The sequence below is a fragment of the Petaurus breviceps genome, unplaced genomic scaffold, assembly GCF_028583685.1.
Source record: "Petaurus breviceps papuanus isolate PSGF00001 unplaced genomic scaffold, PetGlider_PUasm1.0 189, whole genome shotgun sequence".
Classification (NCBI taxonomy): domain Eukaryota; kingdom Metazoa; phylum Chordata; class Mammalia; order Diprotodontia; family Petauridae; genus Petaurus; species Petaurus breviceps.
In genome coordinates this window covers 6,604,433-6,622,050 of record NW_027185809.1, presented here as the reverse complement: position 1 = coordinate 6,622,050, position 17,618 = coordinate 6,604,433, and the positions used below count along the sequence as shown (strand labels likewise).

Here is a 17,618-nt window from a genome sequence, read left to right as displayed (position 1 = left end):
TACATAAGAAGGTATGGAAATAGCTTTTCTACTTTTTTGAGTGTGTGAAAGTTTATTGAATAGAAAAAGAAGTTAATTATTTTAGCTAGCTAAAAACTGTTGATAGCTATAAATAAAACAAGAAAAAACTGACTTGTAGATACATATATGGACTTAATATCTGTTTTGTCAATTGTGATTTCTCTGCAGGACTGTACAAGAAATCTGGTAAATTAGTATTTCTTGGATTGGACAATGCTGGAAAAACGACACTACTACATATGTTAAAAGACGACAGGCTTGGACAACATGTACCTACATTACATCCCAGTAAGTGAAGGTCTTCTACTACCAGACATTTTTAAAATGATGCAGTTCAGTTCTGATCCCAGTGTTATAACTTAGCATATAATAAATATGTTGAGTCTGCTCATAGGGTGTTTGGTATGATTTTGATGGAACAAAAATCCATTTTGTCAGTTAATACCACTTAGCAACTAAAATAATTAAAAGTTTCTGTCTCCTGTGTTCTTATGACTTGTAGGTCACATAATTGTTATTAGCAAGAGTCCAAATAGTATAGCTGGACTAATGAACTAAACCATAGAATACAGTAGCTGGGTGGTTGGAGTAACATCCTTAGCTGTTAAGTCATTATGAATCAGTAACTAGCGCCAATTTCTTCACCATCTCAGTCATGATGACATTTGGTTCAAAAGAGTTTTTAGACAATGTGATGATAAGGCAGTGTGATGTGGTGGGGAGAGTGCTGGCCTTGGATAGGAAGACCTGGCTTTAGATCCTGCCTGACATACTCACTATAACAATAATAATAATAATGTTTAATTATGTATAAAAAATAAAATACTTTTCTTTCAAACCTTAAATTACCTTAAGTGTAAATGTCAACTATCATTGTTATGGAATTGTAAACAAGTTTTAAAAATAAGTAAATTTACAATGCTACCTGTTTTGAATGGCAGAATTCTTTCATTTACATAGTGTTTTTATAGCTTAAAAAATAATTTTATATTTTCTTTTTTATTTTTAAGCAATCGGGGTTAAGTAACTTGCTCGAGGTTACACAGCCAGTTATTTCTGGGTGGGTGCTAAGTGTCTGAGCCTGGATTCGATCCCAGGTCATCCCGACACTGGAGCCGGGGCTCTTACTCGCTGTGCTACCTGGCCGCCCCTAGAATTTTATATTTTCTGACAAAACTTGTGCCCAAATTAGCAGAGCAGTATTATTTTTTTGCATTTTATACCTGAAGACCCTAATGCTCAGATAGGTGGAATGACTTGCCTGAGGTCATATAGTTGGTAAGTAGCAGAGCTGTCTGTTACTCATGCCCAGATCTCCAGATAGGAAGTCTAAGCCCTTTCCTCTAATTTGTAAATCAGTCAATATACCCTGTCATGTATTTATATACATGACACAGGGTCATAAGGCTTACTTCAGAATATAAATAATATTCATTGAAGACATCAATCAAAATATAATCTAATAAACAGATGCTCTATGACTTAGTATCTTTAATGAAGGACTATGGACAAGAATGGTACATAGTTCAAGGATAAATTATGCCACACAATCATTGTACAATCCCAAGCATGTTGCTTTAGTCCTTTCAGTATGAAACTAGGTAAAAGTGGAACAATACCAATAACTGTATCAGTGTAATTAACTCAGATGTAGTAAATATTCACACAACCAATAATATTATAGAAGATTCAGGAAAAAATGTAAAATATTGGAGTAAACTGAATTCAGCCTAATCCCATCATGCTGGGGATATTTATTCCATCCTTTTTGCCAGCTAAGTTAAGATCTTCTGAAATTGTCTTTCTTCAGAAGAACCAAAGAGAGTTCACTGCTCTTTCTCTCCCCTTTACTTTCTACATAAATATTCATATGTGCTGCTCTGCCACTTTATAGCCAGATTTTCACTGTAGTATGGAAGGAGTTGAGATGACAGGAACGTAGCTGATATGCTTCAAGGTGTTGAGTTGTACAATATCCTTCCTTATAAATCCAGTGGGAAATACTCTTTATTTATTTATTTATTTTGTCTTTTGGAGGGCAATTGGGGTTAAGTGACTTTCCCAAGGTCACATGGCTAGTTTTAGTGTTAAGTGTCTGAGGCCACATTTGAACTCAGGTCCTCCTGACTCCAGGGCCGGTGCTCTGTTCACTGCGCCACCTAGCCACCCCCCAGTGGGAAATAATAAACCTCATTGTCAACTTGTATAAGTGTGATGGGGCTTATGAGAGATTGCTATGGGTAGCAACACTATGTACTATCTCAGGGGCAGGGCCAAAATATGGTGGACATCTAGTTTTATCTTTTTGCTTGAAAGCAGAGAGAATTATTAATAAGCTGAAGTCCACTATAAGCATGTTAATAATTCTCTTCTTTTTTTCCTTTGAGAATATCTCAATATAGAGATTACAGAGCACATTTGTTTTGTTTGTTTTTTGTGGGAAAACAGGTACTTTAATGCACTATTGGTGTATCTATAAACTGGTCCAGCCATCCTGGAAAGCAATAACCATGTGATTTTTACGTGGCCAGAGTGGGAAGTTTATGGACAATGTTTCTTTTCTTTTTCTTTTTTTTTTGAGCACATTTGTTTTACTGGAATAATGTTGGTAAGGAATTTTTTAAAAGATCAGTGAAATACTGTTACTATAGTCATCAGTTGAGATTTGGAGAACAATTGTGTTGTTAATGGTGAACTTTGATGTGAAGCAGTATTTGTCTTCCTATATAAGATAGTCATCATTAGAGGAATAGTTATTTTATTGGTATCATTTAAGATAAACTGAGTAAGAAATTGTGAGATTACAGTGATTTGTAGCAGGAGTAAGAGGGAAGGAAAAAAATTAGGGAGAAATATGCTAAATCCACAAATGAACAGCTTTTCTGTGTATCTTCCATTCCAACATGGAGTCCCGCCCTTCACAAGGTGAAAGGATAAAGGCATGGTTAACTAAATAAGTAGGTTTATATCATTTTGTTTAGCTCTTAAATATTTAAGATTGATTTAACCATTAAGTAGTAGAATAGGTCATAAATCTAGGGTATAATATGATATTTATAAAATATTTGTTGTTTAGCCTCAGAAGAATTGACCATCGCTGGCATGACTTTTACCACTTTTGATCTGGGTGGGCATGCTCAAGGTAAGCCATTATTATCTTCTTATCACTTTGTCTTTTTTTTAATGAACCACTCAATTCCAGTGCTAAATGGGTCCTCATTCCATTCAAGCAAGTGGAAGAATCCAGTCTTACAATTCAGAATTTATTATCTCTCCCTCACCTACCAGATCATGTTTTAAAAGCAAAAGTTCATCCCCAAATTTCCATTTTTTTCAGTTTTTGAATTAGTACTGAGTTGCTACTTGATTGGAAGAAGCATTAATGGGATATATTGCAGTTTTGAGTGATGGGTGCATACTCTAAACTCAGTGTGTATTTTTTTTTTAATGTAAGTGATAGTAACTGGTACAATACTTCCATTTTAAGTTCGTTATACAAGAATTGATTTTGTAAAATAAACTATGAAATCAGTTTCTATAGTATTTTGATTAAGAAGGGATGAATGAAATCATGATGAATGAAATATTTAAGAAATGGCGTAAGACTAAAACATCAGAAATGAATGTTATTTTGATTGGGAAGGATGGCAGGAGTTTTCTCTGAGGCTTTAATAAAATGTTTGAGAAGTGGCATAAGACTAACATCAGAAAGAATCTGATTTTTATCTGTTTTGCTGACTTTGAAAGCTGAAAATAATTTGAAAAAAATTTTTTTCTCTTTTTTTAGAAAGTCATTGAAAATAAACTTAGAAAGAGATCTGTTACACATGGTGCTCTTTAGATTCTCATTTTAACCCCTAAATTTTTGCCACTTACAAAGGAAAAAAATAGTACTGTAATTTTAGTTGATTTTAGAATTCCTAGTTTGCTGAGGTGAAAATCCTCTTCCCCTCCCATCTCTCCCTACAGCCTCATCCACACTCAGTTCAGGACTGGTGCTCCAAAGTCTTTTTTGTCCTGGTCTCCCTCTTTTATTTGCTCCTTTGAATTCCTACTCTAATCCTGCCATAATGTCACCATTCTAGTGCTATACTTAGATATAGGAAAAGTTAGGTTTGACTCTCACTTCAAGATAGTTTGCTGTATGACACTGGGCAGTGTCTCTTAGGCTCCGTTTTCTCATCTATAAAATAGGGATAATCATACTCTTAACATTTATTTACCTCTAAGAATTGTGAGGATTAGGTGACATAAATGTAAAAGTGCTTAGCAAACCTTAAAGCACAGGAAAAACGCTTGCTTTTGCTGTTGTTATTATCTTCTTGAATTTATGAAAGCTTGGCTCTCCAGGAGATACAGCATCCCCGGCCACTGTCTCCCTGCAGTTCTTGTAGCTTCTTTTTCCATCTGTGTTCCTCCATGCCACATTCTCTCCTCAGATATTGGACTGGGGGAGGAGTCAGCAGTCTTGTTGCCATTGTCACTTCTAGATATTCTTTCTCTTGTCATCTCTCAGCAGTTATTAGGTCTTTACTCCATTTCTTTTTGTCATCTGGTTTAGTTCCTTATTGCTGAAATTTTAATCTCCTGTTTACTTTGTCTTAAGGTGTTCAGTACTTAGTCTTTCTTCCGATTTCAATCTTGCCTTTGTACTTGTGGTTTTTTTTTCATTATACATATTGATGACCCTCAAACACTCTGGTTTTCTAGTTCATCAACCTCAACTCCTTTCAGTATTAAGATATTGTTATATCTTAGTCTCACTATTGCTGTCCTGTTCCATCTTTATGATCTTATATTATGAAAATCCCTTCTCATGGGGGTGGCTAGGTGGTGCAGTGAATAGAGAACTAGCCCTGCAGTCAGGAGGACCTGAGTTCAACTCCCCTCAGACAAAAACTAGCCATGTGACCTTGGGCAAGTCACTTAACCCAATTGGCCCTCCAAAAAGCAAAAAAAAAAAACCCTTCTCATAATAATTTCCTGATTTTCTGTCTTCCTTTGTCTTACTTCTCCTAAACTAGTTCTTTGTCCTTACTGATACCTCCATCTCCTCCACTTTTACCTTTTCAACTATCTTTCATCCATGAATCTCTTGCCTTCTTTGGTGGTGAAGTGGATTCAAGAAGACCTGAATTCAAATCTGGCCTCAGATATTTATTAGTTGTGTGATGCAGGGCATGTCAGGTAATCTTTATCTGCTTCAGTTTTCTCAACTATAAAATAGGAATGATAATAATAGCGCTTACCTCATGGGAGTTGTTGTGAAGATAAAATGAGATGATATTTACAGTGTGCTCAGCACAGTGCCTGGAGTATACTGGGTTCTTAATATGTGCATGTTCCCTTCCCCTTGACTCACCTCTGCCTCTCTTCTCTGTTCCTGTTCCTGTGCTGCTGAATACTAGTGGAGGAAATCTCACAATACACTGTGTTCTGCTTGGATGCGCTAAAAATTTGTATTATCTAATTTCAGCTGAGTCCTCTATGCTACACATCAATTCTTTTCTTCTTCCTTGATTATTTCTCTGTCACACTCTACTATGTACTGTTCTAGACTTTCTCCTCTTTCTTCATATTTCCTAAGACCTATTAACCTCTCTACAGTGACATTACCCCCTACTTGATGAAGAAAATCATGACCCTCTGTCCTGAGCTTCCTTATCTCCTCTGTTCTATGCTTCAGAACCCTCCCATTTCACTTTTTCTTTATCCCAGTATCTGAGGAAGATCTATCCCATTTCCTTGACAAGACCACCCCTCTTAGGCCCTTGATTCTATCCCCTCTTGTCTTTTCCAGGAGGTAGTTCATCATATCACTCATCCCTCTCTCCTCTTCCTTATCTATAGGCTCTTTCTCTACTACCTGTAAACATGTCCAGCTCTTCTCCAGCCTTAAAAAATCCAAACCTTTATTTAACTCTATCAGTAAAAAGAATTCACTTGCCCAGTTATCCCCTCAACTTACTGTTACATATCTCCTCCCTTTAATTGCCAAACTCCTAAAAGAATCCCTTACACTTACTGCCACTGCTTCATCACCATCTACTCCAAGCCTCTTGAAACCTGGCTTCTTATCCCACAGTTTAGTCAGTAAGCATTTAGTAAGTGTCAGGTCCTCTTAAGTGTTGGAGATTCAAAGAAAGGCAGAAACAGCGTCCTGCCCCTTACGTTCTCTGCTGAGATAGGGGACAACATGTACACAGTTAACTACGTACAGAGTAAATACAAAGTAATTGGGAATGGGGGGGACATTAACAACTGGGAGATCAAGATAGGCTTCTTGTAGGAGGTGGCCCCTGAGCTGTCTTACGAAAGAAGGTTATGACCTCTGAGGTAGAGATTAGTAGAAAAAGCATTCCACGTTTGAGGAGCCGCCAATTCAAAGATCGAAATATACAGGTGGAGTGTATAGGAGCCAGCCAGGAACCTACTTTGATAGCAACATGGAGTGCACAAAGAGGAATATAAAAGCAATTTGAAAAGTTAGATTAGAGCTGGCATTCTTTAAACGCTAAGGCGGAAGAATTTGTATTTTGAGTGACGTGGTCAGACTTTCATTTTAGGAATTTCCGTTTGGTCGTTCTGTGGGGGATGGATTGAATAGGAAAGAGACTGGAGGCAAAAAGATTAGTTAAGTTAGGAATGGGGGGGGGGGGAGAACACTGATCGGCATCAGTGCTAACTGGGGCCCTTCAGACTCCTCAGGTTGATCTTTATGATCTCCCATAATTTAGTTCCCATCTACTTGTCTGGCTTTGTTTGCTCTTACTTCACTTGTCATCTGCCTTCAACCCAACTGCACTTCTTCCATGAAGTTGATGTTTTTTCTTCTTCTGTTATTTCATACAGGCAACACCTGGTACTTGGCATCCATTTTTCTCTCCATCTTTCAGAATCTCTTTTTTCCTTCAAACCTCAGCTCAGATGCCGTCCCTTCCATGAAGATTTCATTCCTATTTCCACCCCAGCCTGCCCACTTGTTCTCTTCCTCCTCAAATTACCTTGTGTTTACTTCTCTGTCTACATACTGTATTTCTTAGTACAACAGAAACTTCTTTAGGGCCAAGAGCTACTTTGTTTTCATCTTTTTGTTTTTGGTATCTAGTGCCTTTAAGTTTAATAAAAGTTTGTTATGTTAAGTGAAGAAGATTATCTTTTCTTGGTTTCCTTTTCATTACTGGCATAAACTTTTTCACCGTTAGAGATGAACTGGTAAGTAAACCTTTTAAGTTCTTAAAATTTTTTAGAGAGATTTTCCTTCCATGAGTTCAAATTATTTTAATTATTGGATGGTCTCTTATCTTTAAATCATATTTAAAGTAATTATTTTTTTTTTAAAGCAATTGGGGTTAAGTAACTTGCCCAAGGTTACACGGCCAGTTTTTTTGTATGGGTGTTAAGTATCTGAGGCCAGAACCAATCCTGGCTCCTCCTGACTCCGGGGCCGGTACTCTTACTTACTGCGCCACCTAGCCGCCCCTAAAGTAATTATTAACAAAAAATTGACTCCTTTATAAGAGGAGAAAACAAGAAATGAAAACTTAATGATCTTGGACAGATCTAGGGTTTAAATGAATGTGTTCCTGAATCCTCATACAGTATTTTATTGCTTAGACCATAAAATCATATTTATAATTTTTATATGTAGTAACCATATATAATAGTAACTAGGTGACATTTACAGTTAGATGTATTTTTGCTTCGGTTTTCCTACAATCATATTATAAATTTAGACAGCCATGTCTAATTCCTAATTGTTTTCATTAGCTCGAAGAGTGTGGAAAAACTATCTGCCTGCCATAAATGGCATTGTTTTTCTGGTGGACTGTGCAGACCACGAACGACTGTTAGAATCAAAAGAAGAACTTGATGTAAGTTCCTTGTCCAAACATAAATAACTAGACAATCAAATAAGGAAATGGTTGACAGTTCAAGTGTTAGCATACATAGTTTTTTTGCCATTCTGGGATGACAACACCTAATAATTTTTTGTGGCCAAGGGTCTGTTTTTCTCCTGCTCCTGAGGGAGAGATCAGTATTGGTAATTGTCTGTGATATTTTTATTTCTGAAGATGAACCATTATGAATCATCCTCAAGATTAAAGAACAAACCATTTCATAGAGTGCCTTACAAGTCTTAGAACTAAATCATTTTGTTATTTCTTGAGAAGATTGTGAATAGGCATCACTTCCATTATTTTAAATTCCTAAGAGAAATCAAGGGCATTTCTAGGTCTACATCACAGATGGCCATGATGTCTCAGATTTTACTTCCTCAGTTATTGCAGCAGACTGAGGTAGTTCTAGACCTGTGGTATTCTGACTTAATAATGGCACACAGACATAGGCTTATTAGGCATTTGTGCACATGGAAAGGGTTATGTAGGATAGTTTAGGTGCAAGGTGGACTATGTGTCTGTGTGATTATAATAGATAGAATTATTTCTGCCTTGCATATTTTTACAAAATTATTGTGAGAATCAAATGGGTTAACTTATGTAAAGACCTTTGCTGACTATTAGTGTACTATATATAAGTTTAACTATCAGTTACATGTAACATAGGAAAATCGCTTCCACTCTGTACTCCATTTTCCCCGTCTGTAAAATGATGGGATTAAGTTAGGTGGATGCTTAAGTTTCTTTCCATTTCCATTATGACTAAATAAAATCTTGGGGAGGCAGAGTAATGTTGAGAGCAAATCAGATGGATGAGACAGAAGGAGAGGATTCAATGAAAAGGCATTGATAGAGGAAGTTCTTTTCACAGAATCTTTCATTTAACTAAGATATGGCCGTGGGTTGACTAAATAAAGATGGCTGGATTGCCTTTTAATGTAGGGGCTTGGCTACTTCAGAATCCTAGTAAATTTAATACTTTGATATAAAATATATATAATTATTTTAATGTAGACTTTCTGTTTCTTTGCAGTCTCTTATGACAGATGAAACAATAGCTAATGTGCCTATCCTGATTCTTGGCAATAAGATCGACAGACCTGAAGCCATTAGTGAAGAGCGGCTACGAGAGATGTTTGGTCTGTATGGTCAAACAACAGGAAAGGTAATTATATTTTTCTTATATCAATCTAAAGTCTTCTAATTCTCTGCTGCATGAATATTATCTTAATTAGTACTGTCCAACTGCACAGACACACTCATTTAGTTGTTTTGTAACTCACTGAAAACCTGTCACCCATGGTAATTCAATTCAACAATTATTTATTAAGCAGACAGTTTTTTTAAGAGTTCCTGTCCTGAAGAACCTCATGTTTTACTGGGGTCTAGACTTTTAGTTTTCTGCCACCATTAGAAGATCATCTTTAGATCGTTTTTCTACATTTTACGAGTAAAATTTGGAATAAATGAAACTTAAAAAAAAAAATCTCCATGAAATCTGATAATTTGGACTATATTCTTACAACCTTGATTTTTAGTACATTTTGAGAAGTTTCCAGTATTATTATTGTACATTATTGGTCTCACTACCACTAAGAAAAATTCAGTACTTGAAGAGTTAATGGAGGAAGCCCCATTTCCTACTGAGTTATCAATAAAGTTTCTTTATGTGTAAAGTTCCTTAGGGTAAAGAGCTACTGTAACATTATAATATATATTATATATTACTTCAATTTCTTTCATCCGAGAAATTCTGTTTTAAATATATTCATTTACCGCATTATATTCAAGATTTGTGTTTGGTGCTATAGATAAAGATAAAAACACAATTTAACCCCTATTTTCAAGAAACTTAGTAGTTTAGTCAGGGAGATAAAGACATACAAATAGCCCTTATACACGCTATAGTATTTAGGTATGTATCAGAGAGCAAAAGGATGTCCTGAGCGAGTCAAAGAGGGAGAGAGCTTTTCTAAACTGTGGAGGGGAGAAGAGGGAGGAAAGGGGTGAAATGAGAGGGAGAAGAGCAGAAATTTGAGGAAACCATCATGGATTGCCACTGATCTGTAATGCAGTCTGTTTTTGTTAAGAGCAGCGAGCTTTCTGACAGTTTTTGTAAAGTATTTGCAAGTCAAGACAAACAAGCCGTGCTCAGCACTGGGGATACAAATCTAAACAGAAAGAAAGACAGTCCTTGCTCTCGAGGAAATTCTGTTCTAATGGGGAAGACGGCAGATAAAAGGAAGCTCCAAATGGAGGAGGGGATATGTGATGAAGGTATCCAGAAGGGAGCATTGTAGAGAAAAGCCATGGAGCCAGAGAGCAGCCTACCGTGGTTCCCCGATAATAAGACACTGTCTTATTATTTTTTTTGGAAAGAAAAACACCAGAGGGCTTATTTTCAGGGGAGGGCTTATGTTGTCCTGCCTCAGCTCTCCTCCACGGCACTGCTCTCAATGGCGCCAGCAAGCAAATCACTGGGGAAGAACAGGATGACGCGCTCACTGCTGCAGCTCTGATTGGATGCAGCTCGGAGCGCGGCGTGCGTTTCACCCGGGGGGGGGGGGCACGGTGCATACAGAGGGTACCGTAGTGTAGCGTGTAGCACAGGGGATCACCTTCACTACAGTAGCAATCTCAATAGGGCTTATTTTCGGGGGAGGGCTTATTTTAGAGGAATCTTACACAGTAAGGGGAGGGCTTATTTTCGGGATAGGTCTTATTATCGGGGAAACACGGTAGAGAGGAGTGAAGACATGGCTGGCCTGGGTAGTCTTAAAATGAGGTTCTGGGAGGAACTAGTTCATTGGAGGAAGAATTTTTTTAGTATAAGAAATCTAGATGTTAGAAGAGTTTTCAGGGTGAAAACTTTTTCTTTGGCATTGTGGAAAAAGTCTCAGGACTTTCAGGTATTCAGTAACGTAATGAAATGTAATGTGATTCTTAGAATGCCACTCACTCCCAATCTAGTGACTTTATTTGCTATGGTTTTATTTTATTTTAAATTATTTTTTTTTAAACAAAAATGGCCTTTTCTCCCTTTCACCACCACTCCCCTGAAAAAAAACAAAACCCTTGTAACAAAGATGTAGAGACAAGCAAAAGCAAATTCCTGCATTGGCTGTGTCCAAAAAAACATCTCACTCTTCACTTTGAGTCTCTTATCTCTCTGAAGGTAGGTTTTGGTGCAATTTTTTAAAAAGTCATACCTTTAATTTTTGTATGGCTCTTTGTTCTGTCAGTTGGTTTCAGTATGTCATAGAGGACTGAAATGTAGTATCTACTTTTATTTGAAAGAAATATTATGTACATTTAGAAATGAAGATGTAAGAAACCATTGATTTTTTCTTTTGATCTAGTTTTTTTTAATACAGTAAGAGTATTCACTTTGTTGTATAGTGCCACTATTTTGTCAAGATTATTTCAACCTAATGTTTATTTTTCTCTTCTAGGGAAGTGTTTCAATGAAAGAGCTAAATGCCAGACCTTTAGAAGTCTTCATGTGCAGTGTGCTAAAGAGACAAGGCTATGGTGAAGGTTTTCGTTGGGTGGCACAGTACATCGATTAATGCCAAATCCACATCTGTCTGTGTCTGAATACTAAGTCTGCTCAGTTATTTGATCACTCAGCATACATGACTTGAATTCAATAGACTTTTGTTGGTTATAAAGAATAAGTTTTTTAGATCATTAATATTATATCAACTATTAATTGTGAGTGTGAGGATTGAAAACTGATTTCAGACAAGTTTCGATATCACATTGTTAGCTTTCTAATCCTATAAAATAATTTATGTTATTTTACAATTTATAATTTGACATTTGCACCCAGCACCATTTTTGGACAGAGTAACTTTCCAATCCAGTATGTTTGAATGCACTTTTTAACAGCTAAAAACTACAGATATGTGAACAGTATTTAATGCTCATCATGTTAAAATTTTTATGTACTTTTTTGGAACTGGTTTTATAAATTTAGACTATATAACCACCTGTCTTTAAGGTACAATTAATAATTAGCTTATTAATTGCATGATGCCTTACAGTTTTTAATAATATTCTTATGCAACGTCATGCAATAAAACAAAATCTAATTTTTGGCATATTTGGTGGGGAAATGTTTCATTTTGACGTGTCTTAGTGAGGATGTTCTTTGAAAACACAAGTATGTGATATTTAATGGACAATAGGAGATTGATTTAGTGTACTGATATTATAAATGTTTAAGTTCCATTGGGCTTTTGAATTTATCTAGGAGGACTTTTCTGGCAGAATGCTTCTTTCACCACTTTCTTCTCTGAATTCTGCATATTCTTCAGTCACTAGTGTCAAGAGAATCCATTTTCAAGTGATGAAGCTCTGAGCTCCTCGAGGAAGATAACTTTCTTGACTTACATGCTCAGTTCTTAGTTTAGTGGGCCCTTAGTTCTGTCACAGTGTTTGATTCTCAAGTACTTTTAACCCTGTTGGTGCTGATTTGAGGAACATGTCCTTAGTGTAAGAACCACGTTACCGATCTTTATGTATGATGGGATCCCCAAGTCAAATTAGAGGCTCTTCTATATACAATTTTAGCTTGGTAGCCTGCTTGTTTGCCTTCAGAGAAGCAGCTTGTTTTTTAAGTTTTATCATCAAGACATTTTACTCAGTGGATTTTTTTGCTTCTTGTCCCATTCTTCATGGCATTGAAGAATGATTATTTCTTGCTATAGAAAAAAATATTTTTTTCATCTTTTCACTCTCATTTTGGGTAGTTTTTTTGTTTATAGCACTCAGGTGTTCATCTGCACGTGTAATGTTTGTTCTTCTCTATCCTCTCTACAAGCCTTTGTGATAATTACAGGTAACCTTTTCAAAATCTTTTTCTATTTTCTCACATTCACTTCATTAGTACAATAAGGTACAAGAGCGAATAGATAATGCTATATGCTTCAAGAGAATTTAAAAGCATATGACTTTTTTCCTTATTATACAAAGGTTTTATTTACCAGAATTTAACTCTGGTATAATTGAAATTAAATGTTTTTTTAAGCCTTTAATGATATAATCCTGAGAGAAGCCTTTATAGTACTAAAGTAGATAATGTGACCTTTATTCCAGATAAACATACAACAGTGCTGCTAGTGAGATGTTTTACATTTTTACACTGGGGAATCTAGACTTTGTGGAGTCGTTTCTGACCTTGAAATTGGATTTTAGTCATTCAGATTTGCCAAGTTTCACATTCAGTTCCTTTCCAAGCAAAACTAAAAGGGCTGTTTTCCTATATAACTGATAATACATCAGTAACAGTAACTTACTAGGACATTATACTAGATATTATAAAAAGAGCTTGCCTCTGAGGTGCTCACTGAATGTGAAAAAGGCATCAGGGATTAAAATTCACTCCCTTTTGCTGATGTAATCTCATATATGTTGAGGACGTCTTTCTTCATTTCTTTTCATGTCAGCATAGTTTAAGAAGTTAGTAAGGGACACTGTATATAGAAAAACAGATTGTTTCTTTGTGTCAAGTAGTCTGTTCAAGACTTGGCGTGCTCTTACTGTGGAGTTGACACTTGATAGAAAAGAAGCAGACAGGTTCACTTCATAAAAAAGTATATATAAGTAGTAGCTGATCCCTGAGGCAGCTTTGAGAGGGATCCCCCCCCCTCCCAGTGGCTACTTGGGTTATTATTTCCAATACACATAAGCAAATTAAGGTAGCAGAAGAGAAGAGCACAAGAATATGGGTGAGTGTACCTGTGATGTTTGGGGATGAATGTTAGTGCTGCATACATGCACGTTCTATACTTCACACTGTGCAGTGCTGGGTTAAGATGTGGTTGTAACCTCTTGCATCCGTGCAAATTGGATGCAGACTAATCAGGCAGCATTCAGAAAATCTAAGGTAATTTTGAAAAGTAATATGTATAAAAACTCAATTCTAAAAGCTGTATTTATAAAATGTTTTGGATTGACATTCTTAGCATAGTCTCTCATGTGTCATTGACTACTATTAAGTTTATTTTGGGATTTACGTTGACTAGGATGACAGACCAAGTTTCATATTTGAACTCACTTGCTTAGTATTTTAGATGGAATAGATTATAGGATATTAGAAAGTTAGAGACACAGACATTTCCCAAGGCACATGGAAGAATTTTCCCTTCTATCTAATCTCTTATTAGTTTACTTGAAAACCAGTATTGTCTTATGTGTGCCAAAGATTTTTTTTTAAGTATACTTCCAAATATTACTTATGTAAATCTGAGTTTAAGGGTTATTTGCACACATGAAGGCACTGCCATTTATAAAATATGCCATAATTATGAGTAGAACATCATATTTCTAGTTTTGAACTGACCCACTTTACTGCAGGTTCCACAGGTGAATTTACAGATGGGTGAATAAAGTAACAGTTTTAGTAACTTCCTTAACTTCTGCAAAGTGATTTCACTACTTATTCATAATTCAGCATTTTTACAAGTTTCAGAATTAACCACCAGTGAGACAGCTAGCAATATTTATAGAGTGTTTTGACTAAAGAGTTTTAGGGTAAATGTTTACATTTTCTGAATTCTTGCTTTTTGACATGTTATTGGTATGGTATTTCATTCCTGTTAGAAGATTAAATTGACATGGCTGTATTGTCAAAGAAGTGGACATTTGGAAAGTATATTTGAAGAAAAAGAAAAAAAATCACCTCTCACATACTTTATTTCCATTTTTATTAAGAATGTACTGATTTTACTGAATTTATTTTGTCCTTTTTTACTTCTGGAATTTGTGGATATGTAAAAAGTTACAGTGAAATTTCAAATCAGCTTCATGATGGGGAAAAAGGTCTTAAAGATAAGTTGGCAGATAAAAATGTTTAAAAAATTAATGGGGCATTGAATGTAACTTGGAGTAAAACAAGATTTGGTACTATAAGTTTGAATTAATAGGACTTGACTATAAATCCAAGAGGTCAGGGAATTTTAAGCCATATGCTAAGCTGAATTTTCAAAGCCACATGTGAATGGGCTCAGTTATTTCCATTAATGTCCTCCCTTTAGAGAAGCAAATAGCTGCTTTTAAGATTAAGACAAGCTCTTTGAAAAGGCAGCCATGTCATTCTTATATGTGTGTGTGTATGTGTGTGTGTGTGTGTGTGTGTGTGTGTATATATATATATATATATAATATACACACACAGAGATATGTGTATATATATATATCTGCCCATCCTTCCCCTTTACATCCAGCCTTCCACACTGTGTTCCCTGCCACCTCCTACCATCCAAAAATGTGATGGAAAATATTGTTTATACCAGGATGCAGTGTTAACTGTTTTCATTGTGTTTGAGTTCTAGATGTGCCCTTAGCTTCTGCTTATTTTTGTCCTCTTAAATTTATACTTTTATGTTCTAAAATGTGATTGTGTTGACATTTTGTTTAGTAGTACCATTTGACATATCCTGACTATCACACAGTATCTTGAAATTATTTGGGGTTTTGGCCAGTCTATCAAAAAATAAAAATAAAGCAGAACCAAGGCATTCTTAGTTTCTTCAGAGGAACCACCTACCATATTGGGTTTTAGGGGAAAAATAGAAAGGTCTTTCAGATGGTTTTGTCAAAAATTATTTCTGGAAAAGTAATATTTAATGGATAGGCTTTTAAAGGCATGTGTTTGAAATAAAAGCTTTATTTTATTTTTTCAACATTTGTGGATAAGGGTGGTAATACTTATACTAACTTTGAATGTAGAAGCCACTTTAGAATGAACTTTTTAATTCCTGGAATTTCACACCTGGTTACTGTGCTGTAACAACTGCTCAACCAATGCAACCAGGTCCATGTACATGTGGCTAAGTTTGTTTTTTTGGCTACTAGAAAGTATTTTATTTAGAAATAGGACATTAACAGACACCTGAAGTGGGAAGCCAATGATTTGTTCATCACTAACCTCTTTTGCACTTTTGTATACCACTGCTTGCACTAGTATCTCAGTGTGGAATTTTACCATCATTTTGGAATGTGAATAAATGTTTTAAACATAATTTATATAAAGAATTTCTTTGTTTACCTTTATGTATTTTGCAGAAGTGTAGCAAACAGATGGTTGAATGTTTTTGAACTTTGTTGTGTTATTTTGATTATTCTGTTCTGTTATCTCATTGCAAACTATGAATTTGAGTGCCAGGAATAGCAAAATAAAACTAACCTGAACAATGAAGAATTCTAGTGTAGAGTTCCATTTCTCATTAGTTGTGTTAATTAATATTCTTTATTAGAAGTGAATGGAAATTCCTTGGACTTTGGAATCAGAAATGTGAAGGAATAGCTTTTCCCAACTAATAATCTCTGATTTGGCCTTTGAATCTGGTACCGTTTCACACTTGCCCAAACCCAGATTCACACCTTGCTTTAAAAAGCTAAGAGTGTACCATGGCTGAATCCATTCAGTATTAAATGGCAGTTGGAAAAGTAAGACAACCATTTGGTTTTGTGTGTGTCTTGCAAAATAAGCATTGACTAATTTTTCTGCTTTGCCAACTGGACCATTCACTCAAAATAACCAAAATCAGAGCTCAAAAGAAGTAGAAAATGAAGACAAAGCAGGTGGTTAATTCTAGCCTTATATATTTGCCCACATCTCTTTAACTTAGGTCTTACCACTGGCACTCAGGATGATCCAGTAATGGACCTTTTGTGTTGATTTTTTGTAATTGACACTTTTGCTGGACATCAGTAAATGAACTTAGGGTAGTCAAGCAGTATGAATTCTGTTCTCTAAATTTAAAAGTTTCCAGGTTTTTAACTTATTCTGCAAAAATAATTATTGAGTGGAAACTAGGGTTTTTGTTTTGTTGTTTAAGTATCGTGTCCAGATAGTAGGCACACTGAAATAATAAGATCCAGAAATAGGCTTATTTAAAACATTTTATCTAACTAGTTCCCAAATAGATATTGTATCACTCAAATGTAAACTAAAAGTAGTACAAATATTACAGCCCTGTGGAAAAATGGGAGAACTTTGAATATTATATAGTGAGTAAATGAAATGCCTTATCCTGGAAATTAATTGAGAGCATTGCCTGTTGTTAGGGATTTAATAAAGTGATTGATTATAGGCTGTTTTATTAATCCTTTCTGTTCCTCCTATTGACAGCCCCTATTAACTAAATTCTATGTATAAACAACCTAGCAGTTCATTAGAAGTAGAGATGTTTTTTTTCCTTAATTGTATGAAAGGTCCTCCTGATAATCTTAAAATTTTGATTAAATCTTCTGTCATATCCCTCCTATTACATACCTACTTATGAAACATCTACCAGTCTAACATCACGGGAACACTATTTGGGGATTGGAATGAAGCCCTTCTCTTCTGGTTTTTTTTTTTTTTTGGAGGGCAATTGGTGTTAAGTAATTTGTCCAAGGTCACACAGCTAGTTTTTTTGTGTTAAGTGTCTGAGGCCGGATCCGAACTCAGGTCCTCCTGACTCCAGGGCCTGCACTCTACTCACTGTGCCACCTAGCCACCCTGCTCTTCTGTTTTCTTGTAAAGGAAATAATGTATTGATTGAAAGGCGGAAACAGCACAGCTCTTAGGGCTATCCATAATGTTTCACTAACTTTTATTCCAAGAGGTTAATTTTACAAAATGGAGAAATAAATAAATAAATAAATGAGTAAATAACCTTGTAAGTCTGAAATCCAGGTTTATAC

At 35.6% G+C, this 17,618-nt stretch overlaps 1 protein-coding gene across 1 annotated transcript in view; it reads left to right on the top strand.

Moving 5' to 3' along the window:
• Positions 1–12,025, top strand: part of SAR1B (secretion associated Ras related GTPase 1B) — a 39,079-nt gene extending 27,054 nt beyond the window's left edge. Inside the window, exons 3-7 of the mRNA XM_069091855.1 lie at positions 190–309; positions 3,098–3,163; positions 7,792–7,895; positions 8,956–9,087; positions 11,375–12,025. Of these exons, the coding sequence (XP_068947956.1) occupies positions 190–309; positions 3,098–3,163; positions 7,792–7,895; positions 8,956–9,087; positions 11,375–11,491 (539 nt within the window). The 3' untranslated portion in view covers positions 11,492–12,025. The remainder of the gene's footprint in view (positions 1–189; positions 310–3,097; positions 3,164–7,791; positions 7,896–8,955; positions 9,088–11,374) is intronic.
• The last annotated feature ends 5,593 nt before the right edge of the window (positions 12,026–17,618 follow it).